Genomic DNA, 12287 nt, shown 5'->3' with positions numbered 1-12287 from the left:
GCCCTGGAGGGGTTTGGTCCGGTCCAGAGGGCTCCAGCACCGGCCCTGGAGGGGTTTGGTCCGGTCCAGAGGGCTCCAGCACCGGCCCTGGAGGGGTTTGGCAAACAGGTCAACTGCTGTTCCGGGCCCAGGGCAGAGGAATTTACTGTATAAATAGAATGAGCCGATCGTTATGGAGAAATAATCCCAGGTAGGATGAGGATTATACAACATGGCCATATTCTTCCCTGGAACACACACAGAGGTGTGTGAGTTATAAAAACAACGAACGAGTAATGTTAGACTTGCACAAAAGTACCGAGTAACGAGAGCATCAATGAAAAATGTACTGGAGTAAAAAGTACAATACTTGTCCTTCTAATGTAGTAACGTGAAAGTATCCCCCAAAAGTAATGCTTAAAAATTGTACTTAAGTACAGTACTCAAGTAAATTTACTTTGCTGTCCACCCAACACAGAGACAACCGTGCATTCATAAATGTAAAAGATAACATGAGTGCATAATCAGAATAGTGGGCATAATATGCATGAATGCTTTTACATAGTCATGAGTGCAATCTTTTCCTCTGTGAAGGCATTTTTTTCCAACATCATTCATTCGTGTCACGTGCAACATTTGCTTTATACCACAAAACGTTATATGAGGGTCTTATTAACGAAACAAACCAAAACTGACTTTTATAAATTTTTTATTTTTAGTGAACCAGTCTACACATGGAAGAAGTATAGTAATTTCCTTGTAGATTCATTGGCAATTGCAGTTATGATATATTGCCTGAAGTGGTCAGACTGAAAACTTTCTGGCCACACTGTAGTAAATGTTGAACATCAACCACGCACAATGCACACACTTTAAAAAGCACAGATGATTCTAAAAATTGAGGATAATCAACTCAAGTGTATAAAAGTATTAAGGCAATTATTAAATTCAGTGTGCAAATCATCAATTCTTCTGATTTGATCTGTTTGAAGCAAAGAAGTACATATACTGCTGAATTCCTAAAGGCAGGCACAGAGAAGCATATAACTTGCTTTTTTCCTTTGAGCAGTAACCAAGAGCTTGGTCTCACAGGGTGTCCCCTACTCTGTCAGACTCAATGACAAGTTTTGATAAATTGTTTAATTTGCCTTTTCAAAATTTTATCAGGATTGACTTGACACCATCAACTACAGTTACTCCTGTGTCACTTTTCACTCTGCCTCTCCATAGTAATGCGAGAGAGAACAGTCAATCTAGTTTCTGAAATGTAGTATTTATTTCCCACCTCTTACCTTATGGATCATGCAGTTGTCAACTTCAGAGCGTTTACATATCCTTGATTTTCATCACTTGCTGGCTGGTTGTTTTTTTTATGTCATTATCTGAGTTACATTTCTGACATATTGACTTTTTTTTCCTCAAGACTTTGGCATCGAAAGTCTGCCTCATCACTTCAGTCCTTTCTTCATTTTTGTGAAGCATTTGGCTAATGCGCGTCTTTTCTCTTCTGACAGTAATCTAATTTTAGTTCATTTTACAGCCCTTTGGACACATGTATGTGTAATTACTGTCTTTTCCCAACTGATTATGTTTCCTACATTGTAACAGACAGATTTTAATCTCTTAATGTTCACATTTGGAGTTGGAATTCATCCCTATTTGTTTGCTGAAGCGCTGCTGAGTTCATCATGCATGTCCATCTCTCTGCAGTATCCTGGCCAATCAAGATGTGTGCACAGCTATTTTTCCTTGAGTTAAAATCATAGGAGTGCTATGGAGCCCAGGGCCAAATATAGGAAACATCTTCTCACCAAACTCATGTTTTAAAGTGATGAAGTGCTTTGCTGATTCCCCATCCCAAAAGGACACCTCCCCCTTATCCATGTTGAGCTTGATCCGAATCTTCTCAGGACGCTGCTCCACCTGTAGCTCTGTGCGCTCAGGTGTTAGAGCAGTGTACACTCCTTTGCTGAGTCCAATGGACCACACACCACGGTTCGTAGAGACTGTGAACTTCTTTTTGCGGGCCACTGACTCTTTGCATACACCCAGAATCCATTTGGGGCTGTCACCAACAATGACATCCCATTTGTGTCTCCCGGAGGTGTAACCTTCAGCACCCAGGACAAAGAGGCATGGATCAAAACGCTCCAGGTTTTCTGGGACAGCTAACAGCTCAGGGCTTTCCTGCACATGGGTTAGGTCAGGACTTAAGGAAAGCCATGGAGTGGCTGTGTTTGGGTTTAGCATCACTGGATCTGCAGAAACAGGAAGCACAACAGTACTTTGCTCAATGTTAAAGGGTGTGTTAAATATTTAAAGATAAGTCTTTAAAGTCGCATGAAATGTTTTTGCAGTAACTGCAAAACGCTGGTATTTTGTCGCCAATTTATTCATAATATACACTCCCAGTTCTGAAGAAAAAATTAATAAATAAATAAATAACTTTTCCCAAAACTCAATATGTAGTTAACTTACAATATCTGACTTGAGCCTGCATATTCTTCCAGATTTTGAAGCTTAAAGAACCAACATGCTGGCCCATGTCCAGAAGACAGTCATCTGGGAAGCAGCGGTTTACTTGAGTCCACTGGGCTCTATAGCAGAGATGGCAATATGTGAAGTTAACAGGAGACATTAAAAAAAAAAAAAAAGAGGCATAAACTTGGCAGATTTTTTTATCAGAAAAATAAAAAAATTTAACTATGCTGTGGGAAAGAGTTCTGAATATATGCTTAAATATACTCAAACTTCCACGAGATTACAAAGCCCATGTGTCTGTAACGATGAGTTCTGTAGTTACTTACTTTCTTTTCAAATTCTTGAAATTCTAAAACATAAAAGAGAGATTAACATTGGTTTAACACCATAAAATAATCTTGAAAAACAATTAAAATATCAGAGAAAAAAAAAATATACTGTGTCGTCAAGCTGCCAACTCTTACCTTTATGAGGGGCAGATCCTCATTGCCCATCTCTTTCTTCAGAGTGACAATGAGCTGCTTCAGAGCAACAATGTCATCTTCTGTCTCTCTAACCAGCTCATGTATGGTAGTAATCTTCTTTTCCTCCTCAGCAGCCAGGGCATTTAGACGCATCATTTCTTCTTTGTTAAGCATCTCACGGAGTCTGTCAAACTCTGATTTGATCTGTTTCTCTGCCTGATGAGCTTGACTCTGTGTTCAGCCAAAGAAAAAATGTAAATACCCAGTAAGAACTTTTACAGAATATTTTTATAGAGAAAGATATAATTATTAAATAGGCTTAGAGTGCCTCTTTGTTCTATATAGAAAGTCCTATTGCTCGAGCAACACTCGCTTACAGTAAAACACTGCATCTCAAAGAAATCTATTTCTTAGAAAAGAATCCAGCAACCAAAATGGATCTGAAGAATTAGATTATATCAATAAGACTATTCATAATACTTATTGATAAAGTCTACTCTACTTTGGATTTCTGTAATATGTAATATTGTTTCTTTAAAAAAGGGCAGTGTTAGAAGTACATTTTGTTTGGTTTTTATTAATAGAGATTTACAATGGACATCTATTTACAGAAAGAAAATGTCAAATTGAGTCATCTGTTTTAAGGACTGTAGATGTCTGAATACAAAGGGGTAGTTTTGGAGCTGTTTTAATAATGAACCTTGTTAGTTATTAATTTGTTAAAAGCGTTCACTGGTTTATTATTCATTACAAGACAAAGCCAGTTTCCTATCAGGATTTTGGACCTCAGGGTTGTAATGTAATATGGACACTGTTAGAAATGTCAGTAATCTCACCTTGATGTATTCCACTGTTTTGTTGAGGTCAGATCTCAACTTCTTGTATGATTCCACTTTCTTTTCAAAAATGTTCACTTTGAAGCCAAGTTCCTTCTGTAAGGTAAAGGACAGAATATTCAGTAACTTGAATCACACGATGGAGTGTTTTTAAGTCTGTGCCTGAGATTTTATGAAACGTATTGCCTTAATTTGTATCCACAGTGGGCTATCAGAATGGGATATCAATATTGTCTCTTGTTGTTAAATAATTTTAGTTACCAGATGTTACCAACTGCTTTACTTAACTGCCATGAGTGCAAAAATGAGTGATTTGTGAGTGTGTATATTGTAGAAAGGATAAAATGTAATGGTACAGTAACAGACATTATGTAACGTTTAATGCTCTCTATTTGCAGCTAAACCATTTATAATAGCACTAAACCTCATATGTGCTGTGGTTGCCTTCATAAACATAAAAAAGGCACACACACAGTGATGCAATCATGATTTGGAGAAAAGATATAAAAGAAAATATACCAAAACAATAAAAATGTTCAAATGATCGAAAACAAAACAACACAGAAATAAAAGCATAGCACAGTAAAAACGGTGGATTTGGAAGCACAGGTGAGTGGCTCCGTTTCACCTGCTCCTGTGAGTTTTTACTCTTTTCTCTCTAATATTATTGATTAAATGATTCTTCAGTTGTTACAACCACAGCTAAGACATCGGGGGTTTGGCCCCGGAGTCTGAGGACTCAGACTTGGGCAGACATTTTGTGATGACGGGGATACTTCCAGAGGAAATACCTTGCACTTCGGCGCGCCGTCTCTCAGCGGCAGCAGCCGGTGGAAGTCGTGCATGCTGACGCAGTCCACGCACACCGGCTCCTCGTCCTTCTCGCAGTACAGCTCGAGCGGCTTCAGGTGCAGGCGGCACGTGTCCTCGCTGGGCCTTTTGGAGCTCGAGCGCCAGGCGCTCTGCTTCAAGAAGGTCTCGCTCGCGTCGCTGAGCGCGCGGTTGGAGACTTCCTGTCCCTCCTCGAACCGGCCCCGGCACACCGGACACGTCCTGCTGAACCGGACGCTCTGGTGTATGCAGTCCCGGCAGAAGCTGTGAGAGCAGGGCAGCAGCACCGGGTCCCGGTAGATGCTCTGACAGACCGGGCAGGTCAGGTCCTGCCGGAGAGGCGTCTCCTCCGGCATGTCCTCGTCCATGTCGTCGGCCATGGCCCTCTCTCCCGAGTTCACACTTTCGTTTTTGGACAAACTCGAAAGCACGCGCTGAGGAAAAACGCACACTCCTCCGCCGATGTGACACGTGTTTTCTATCGCTCACAAAAACTGTTAAAAGTCGTTCTGGGGAACGTCTGAAGATGTGGCGATCCAACGGACAGCCAGCGGAGGCCGGGAGGGCCGAACTGAGCTCGGTTCGACTTCCGTGTTTTTGACTCAGGCAGCCGGTAACATCGCCCCCCAGCGGCCATGCAGGGTGCAGCATGACTACGGCGGAGGAGGCCGCAGTTTGACACTTCATCACTGTGTTCTGGACTTCATATGAACATGTTTTTGATAGTTGCATGACTTGTGTAGATCTGTTTTTTTTTTAAATTTTATTTTATTTTATTTTTATTTTATTTTATTTTATTTTATTTCATTCAGCTGTAGCAGGGATGCTCATTTTTTTCATGTCTACATTTTAAAGACCACAGCAGCTTGCTTTCCTGCATTTCCTCATTCATAACACAGCTATTTTGGGACAGGAACAAGACACGTTTCTGTCATTTTCTTCTGACAAGACTTTTTAGGAGCAGTCGTTTTGTCGTTTCTCTCTTCATTTTGCTCACAAGGTAATGTAAGAATCCAAACCTTTCTGTTATCACTGTCTCACTCCTGTCTGCCTTGGCTGCCAGTTAAAGTAGTTGGTGTGAGAGATAAGAGTTGGAACCAGTTGACCAGCTGAGCATCTGCTCCCCGAATAGTGTTCACTTTAAAAACCTTGTGTTGAAAAAAGTTAGATTACGTTACAGTTATATTATATATGAAATCAACAGTGTGAGAACTGAAAATCCCTTTCTGATGTTTTCGATTTTAATTTCTGTAGTTATTATCTAGTTCTCACATTCAATAGGTAAGCTTAAAAAACACAAAACAAGAACACTATCACAGGTGTTCATAAAGAAAGTATATCCAACAGATGGAGCCAGTACACGAATATGAGGTATTGCATTCCAGTTTCTGTCAAGATTAGTTACATAAGGTTGCATGATCAGCTGTTGGATTGGTTTGCTCTTTGTTTGTGAGTCTGTCCTTTAATTGATCTGTTGCAACAATTTGAAATTGAAACCATAACAAATCTGGCTGTTTTGTGTGTCCATTTTAACACACCACATACATGATAGATACATTAAGTTGGTGATGGTCAGACTAAAATGCAGAAAAATATAGTTTCTTAACCAGAAGGCTGAATACTTCAGTAGGTATGAGAGGGTTTCTTTTTTTTTCTGTGTTTTTAGTTTTCTGTACGAGTACTCGTAGATTCTCATCAATGGTGTATGGTTTAGATTTCACTCTGCTTGTAAGGAGGAGCCTTGATATCTAAAGTTAGATGATGAAATAACTTTATTCATGTTACAAAGTAACCCTTCAGTCTATACATCTTTTTACATCAGTATATTTGTTACTATTTGTTAAAATTTTTGTTGTCATAATGAGAATAGTTTGTGAAAGCTGCACCACAGGAAATCCACAGTGGGTGCTATATCCTTTACAGTTTAAACAGCTTATTTCTGAGCGCATGGTGTCTTTTCTTAGTGGTGTTAAAGATGTAAGACATATTGGCCATGCGAACCTGTCATTGATCTCTTATAACATACAAAAAAGTGTGCAACTGAGGTTTCTCACCATTCAGGGATTTACAAATTCTATCCACACTTGAGGTACCTTTAATTTGTTGTGATGTGTTAGGGCACCGTGGGCAATCTTGCAAATCAACAAAATCATTTTTCAAAAGATTAATAGAGAACGAGAGGAAGACTAAGTTTAGCCAGTTTATGAAATTAATTAATTTTTTATATGAAAATCAGTGCATTAGTATAAAATCTCCCTACAATCCTTTCTGCATACAAATTGATGCAGTAAAAGTTCTGGACCCTGCAGAAAGTTTGTTCACCACTCCAAGTTTAATGTTGCCGGAGCAAATTGAGAGAAAAAAAAAAAAAAAGACCAGCAAAATATGACAGATTCCTCAATGTGATATGTTTCTTTGATTATTTGCTAAACTGGATTTTGCTTTTGGTCATTCTGCACAGTGAGCTGCAAGCTGCAATAAACTATTAGAACTGTTCGGGAGGAAATCCTATCAACCAGCAGACACCCTAATGGAAAATTCATTTTGTCTGATGGATTTTGTCACATATACAAGCCATCTCTTTCCTTTTGTTGATCATGACATAACTTTATAATATTCATGACACAACAAGGCCCTGATGTGTCAGCGTTCAAACACTTTGTGAGGGTGTCACATGATGTGATCATACAACTTCTTCTGAAATAACTGATGTTAGTGGCACACTAACCTCTATGTGGTAAAACCAACCAACTTTCAGCTGAACCCAGATGCTGCAACAGAGAGGAACGTTCACACTGTCAAATCTACATAAATATACAAAAAATAAGAAAAGTCATTAATGCCAAAGGATCATTTTTATTTACAGCTGTCACTACAAGATGAAGATAATGCAACAAGCCATTGTAACTGTAACTTAGGTTTGTCCATTGGTATTGGCTGTATATAAGGATTGGTTTAGCCCATCCTTAGTAACAGTACAAACAAAATCAATACAAAAATATGGAAATAAATACTATCACATGAACATATTTATTTTTTGTTTTATTTTTCCTCTTTCAATTCCTCATTCCATTCTATAGAACTTGCTGAACCCCATACTTAAAAATATATTTCTGCTTTTTTTCTTTTCTTTCCTTTTTCAAAGAAGTTGTTTTAAAAGTTTTCCTTTATTGTATTTAGCTAACTCACCAGTTAGAGAAAGAGTGAGAAAAGATTTTCCTCAACACCAGAGACTGACGACCTATGATCAGTTTAAATCACATACATTTGCTATGAATTCCTCTGATGTTGATTTATAGATTATTATCATGGATAATAAAATAATGACACTGGGACAGGTAGTAAACCTATCAGTATTTATATTACCCAAACACCTTTTTTTTTTTTTTAATTCATAACAAAATCCATCTCCAAATAGTTGAAAAGTTTAATTCCAGTCCAGTTGGGCAGATGTATACTAGAATGTCTACAGTAAAAAGTCAGTAGTTCCATCTGGTTTTCATACAGTCATGTTCTTACCAGTGTTGCAAAAATCAGTCATTTGACTGTCATGATCAGATGCTTGTCCCTCCATCTGCCCCTGAAACCACAAGATGCATTAAGTCTGCAAAACAAAAGAGGTAAGAAAGGTGTGAAAAAAAACAGGAAAACACTCCGAACCTGTTGTGCTTGAGACGGGTTGTCAGTCCCCAGACTAGTCACTGAAAACTACTCCTGCAGGTGTTTGCACACCAGTGAGGAGTAATACTAAGAAAAGAACCAGAGTTTAAAAAAAAAAAAAAAAAACTTGAGGTTTTGAAGAAAACAATTGTATCTATGATTGACAATGATTAAACAAGAGATTTGACACTGATATACCATTGAGAGAAAGATTATTTTGATAAGACTGTTTCACTACATAACTAAACTAGAACAAGTTCATTCATTATTTACATTCTTGCCTTTCATTCATTCTGATTGACACCAGCACGGTGTCATGAGTGTTACATGAAAACAGATGTTAGTGTGTGTTTTAATACATCTGGTTCTGAGTATTTCATATAATACAGACTAACCATAGTTGATAGTCACTTCGCTGAGTTGTGCAGTTGAACACTTTTCAGAGTTTCTTTTACAGCTGAATTGCAAAATTTGATGAGTTATTATTATTATTATTACCCTGGGCTAGAGGAAGTGTCCCAGGAGAGGGAAGTCTGGCCCTCACGGCCAGGATAAAGCAGTAGAAGATGGATGGATGTGTGGATGGACAGATGGATGGCTTATTACTTTGATTTATAATCATACTGTCAAACTGAGTCATTTCTTAATATAAATGCTCCATTATTTGTCCTTCCATAAACTCAATTTATTTAATAATTTCTCATTTGTTATTGTAATTGAGTTTAATGCAGCGGCTCCTCAGATAAACTAATATGCTGTTTGAGTTTCTGTCTTAGTTGCTGTAGTCGTCTGATGTGACCTTTTGCTGTTTTGATATGTGTCATTTCGCATTGAAGCAAACGTGTAGGTAATTAGATGTTTGAGAAATTGAAACTATAGAGAGAAATTGGTCATACAAAGGGAAATGGTCGTGTTTTGTCTCAAACCTGCTTTATAGGAAATTGGAGTATTTCTTTAAAAAGCCGGGATGGTGAAAAAATCATCCTGAAAGTAAAACTTTGATCTCACTGATCAGATCACCAGACTAGAGTCAGATATTTTCTTCATTTGTTCAGTTACTTAAGTGGCAATGATCAAATAACTACATTAAGTTCAAGGTCTGCATGATGTACCTCTTCAAATGTCAACAAGTTCTGAAAGACAACCTCCACAATTAATGTTTAAAGTATTTCTAAGAAATGTCATAACAGTTTCATTGGAAAGTGCACCAGCCTACTCACATATTCAGATCTTGAAGTCGCTGTTATGATTCCACTTTAAATCAATCATCAATTCAAAATCAGTCAAACTTTTTATAAATTTAATTTCTCTTTTTTTATTTTCATTTTTTTTTATTGTTAGTCAGACATCTGGGTCCCAAAAAACCCCATCAAACTGAATATTGCAAATTTTGTTCATGTGATGAGAACAGTTTTTTTTTTTTCTTCTTCACTGAGCTTCCTTTTTGCAGCGATAGATTTTGCTGTAGGAACTGGATCATACACCTGCTGCTTTCTTCTGTGCTGTGAAGCTTCCCAGTGAGGAGAATATAATGGCAGAAAATCTGGTAAGTTATGACTTACTTTACTTATTGAATACATTTTTTAGATAATGATGCGTACAGTATCGGTCAGCAAATAGATTTTAATTCCCTTGCATTTATTTTTACTTCTGCAAATCAGACACATGTGGGGTGTCCTAACTGCTTTGGTCCTTTAGTGTACACCTGTCACCTAGGGTATGTGGTTTTTACTTAGCTAATCACCAAAAATATTTTTGTGAATGCAGCTAACTTTATTCTAGGACATTCTTTGTTCACCCATTTCTCTACAAGTTTTGAACACAAGGTAAGAGACCGCAGTGAATTACTGATGTGGTTTTTAGCTTAACAAAATGGTAGCGTAGTCGAGTGTCTTGGCACACAAGCCAGCCAGATTTTGTTGAAGATCAAGCAATTTTGTGATTGACAAAATGATGGAGCATCATTTAGTGACAAAATGATAATTCCTGTTGTGATTTGTATTCCATTGACTGAAGGATATTAACTTTATATTAACTTGCTACAAACCTTTGCTTTATACACCAATAAACTTCAAAATCAGTCATAAGAACCAATAATTTTTTTGTGGCTGTTTTGTTTTACGTTTCCTCTTCAACACGTGTCTGAATTTCTCTTCCCCATCTGTAAATTCAAACATACCTGAGCAATAAGACTCCAGTAGTTTCTTCTGCCAAAAAAGGGAACTGAAATTACTTTTGACTTGCACAAAGTCAAAGGAGTTAAAAGGTATTAGGGATTAAAAATGTACAAAGCAGGGAATGTATCCACACTTATGTTATCTTACTTGTATTGGATGCGATGCCCTTCGTTTTCTCTTTTCCTAAAAGGCAACTGATACAAATATGTTGAGGATCATGCATGTTAACAGACAGCAATCTGGACTTTTCAATCAAGGACTGCGTTAGACAGATACATAGATATATTGGTACAAAGATACAATGATAGGTAGATAAATAGACAGACAGACAGACAGCCAGCACCACCAAGTGGTTGAAACTAAACTGATGCAGATTGTTTCTTTTTTCCTGCAGAGTGATCTGTTTGAGTCAGGGGGCTCCTTCGAATTGGATGACTTCATGACTGGCTTTAATTTTTCCAATGAAACCGACGGTTGGGACGATGACGACTGCTGTCAAGTGGGTGACATATGCAATCTGGACGACGGCATGAAGTTTGAGGCGGTGTTCATCCCAGTTCTGTACTCTATAGCATTTTTTGTGGGCATCCTGGGAAACGGGCTGCTGCTGGGGGTCCTGGCCCAGAGCAGGAGGAACTGGGGTGTCACGGACCTCTTCATCCTCCACCTGGGTGTGACCGACATCCTGCTGCTGCTGACGCTGCCCCTGTGGACAGTGCAAGCGGCCCAGGGTGAGGGCTGGACCTTTGGGACTCCTCTCTGCATGATGACTGGGGCTGTTTTTACAGTAAGATCCACCACAGACACCCATATTAAAGTTACTGATGACACACACATAAGGTTTTGTTTTCACTTCTGCTTTGCCCCCAGATCAATTTCTACTGTGGGATATTCCTGTTGGCCTGCATCAGTCTAGACCGGTACCTGTCCATCGTCCATGCAACGCAGATGTACTCCAGAAGAAAGCCCTGGGCCGTCCATGTCAGCTGCCTTGCAGTCTGGTTCTTCTCCCTGCTCTTGTCTATCCCTGACTGGATGTTTCTGGAGGCCGTGCTGGATCACAGACGTGGCAAAGTGGAGTGCGTTCGCAACTACGCCAAGTTTTCTTTGTCTGCGGTCCGTAACTGGCGTCTGGCCTCCCGCCTGCTCTACCACACGGTGGGCTTCCTGCTCCCCTCTGCCGTCCTCATCTTCTGCTACTCATGCATTCTGCGGCGGCTCCGTTGTGGGACACAGGGCCTCCAGAAGCAGAGGGCCTTCAAGGTCATCATGGCCGTGGTGGTGGTGTTCTTCATTTGCTGGGTGCCGCACAACATCACTCTGATGGTGGAGACGCTTCACTCTGAGGCCGGCATCAACAGCTGTGGCGTGACATCCTCCCTGAAGAAGGCCGACATTGTGACCTCTTCCCTGGGTTACCTGCACAGCAGCCTGAACCCGATCCTGTATGCCTTCGTGGGGGTGAAGTTCCGCCGGCAGCTCTTCAAGATCCTCAGCTCTCTGGGCTGTAAGCTGCAGATGCGGGTCCACTCTGCTGTGAGCAGGAGGAGCTCTATGTGGTCCGAATCCGGGGACACCTCCAACTCAATCGCCATCTGAGGCAGACGTAAACATACAAACAAGCATCCTAAAGTTACTAACAATTTCAAACTCAACCTTAATACGTTGTTTGAGCGGCAGCTGGGCTCTGCTTTCTTTCAGCTTTCTGTAGGTCATTGTGCTTTAGTAACTATGAGGTGATTAGCGCCCAAATGTCATCATTAGTTTTATATTCTGCATTAAATATCAAATTTCTGAGTATGGCCCTAATCCTCTTCTGTAAATTCTGTAAGAAGCTCCGTACACAAACATGATGAGGT

At 39.5% G+C, this 12287-nt stretch overlaps 2 protein-coding genes across 3 annotated transcripts; one reads left to right on the top strand and one right to left on the bottom strand.

Moving 5' to 3' along the window:
- Window positions 1-671: 671 nt before the first annotated feature.
- On the bottom strand, window positions 672-5285 carry trim35-28 (tripartite motif containing 35-28). Its single transcript, XM_029504039.1, has 6 exons — window positions 4552-5285; window positions 3761-3856; window positions 2925-3155; window positions 2787-2809; window positions 2458-2576; window positions 672-2237 (listed from the first exon to the last, which is right to left on the bottom strand). The coding sequence occupies exons 1-6, from the start codon at window positions 4969-4971 to the stop codon at window positions 1702-1704; spliced, it is 1425 nt and encodes a 474-aa protein (XP_029359899.1). The 5' UTR covers window positions 4972-5285; the 3' UTR covers window positions 672-1701.
- cxcr3.1 (chemokine (C-X-C motif) receptor 3, tandem duplicate 1) lies at window positions 4563-12225 on the top strand. 2 transcript variants are annotated; one of them, XM_029504080.1, is made up of 4 exons: window positions 4563-5591; window positions 9702-9797; window positions 10823-11215; window positions 11299-12225. In XM_029504080.1, exons 2-4 carry the CDS (start codon window positions 9783-9785, stop codon window positions 12025-12027), a joined length of 1137 nt encoding a protein of 378 aa, XP_029359940.1. In that variant the 5' UTR covers window positions 4563-5591; window positions 9702-9782; the 3' UTR covers window positions 12028-12225. The 2 variants fall into 2 exon arrangements, with proteins under 2 accessions (XP_029359940.1, XP_029359939.1); XM_029504079.1 differs by having other exon boundaries at window positions 4563-9797.
- The last annotated feature ends 62 nt before the right edge of the window (window positions 12226-12287 follow it).

The sequence above is a fragment of the Echeneis naucrates genome, chromosome 6 (assembly GCF_900963305.1).
Source record: "Echeneis naucrates chromosome 6, fEcheNa1.1, whole genome shotgun sequence".
In the NCBI taxonomy this organism is placed as follows: domain Eukaryota; kingdom Metazoa; phylum Chordata; class Actinopteri; order Carangiformes; family Echeneidae; genus Echeneis; species Echeneis naucrates.
The sequence above is the reverse complement of the archived record's forward strand: the minus strand, read 5'-3'. Positions and strand labels throughout refer to the sequence as shown.

Bases quoted from the DNA above. Each gene is read 5' to 3' on its own strand.
- cxcr3.1 (XM_029504080.1), top strand. The intron at 11,216-11,298 runs GTAAGATCCACC...CTTTGCCCCCAG, and splicing joins TGACTGGGGCTGTTTTTACA to ATCAATTTCTACTGTGGGAT.
- trim35-28 (XM_029504039.1), bottom strand. From the start codon at position 4,971: ATGGCCGACGACATGGACGAGGACATGCCGGAGGAGACGCCTCTCCGG. The intron at 2,810-2,924 runs GTAAGAGTTGGC...TTTATGTTTTAG, and splicing joins AGGATCTGCCCCTCATAAAG to AATTTCAAGAATTTGAAAAG. The intron at 2,238-2,457 runs GTAAGTTAACTA...CTGTTTCTGCAG, and splicing joins GCAGGCTCAAGTCAGATATT to ATCCAGTGATGCTAAACCCA.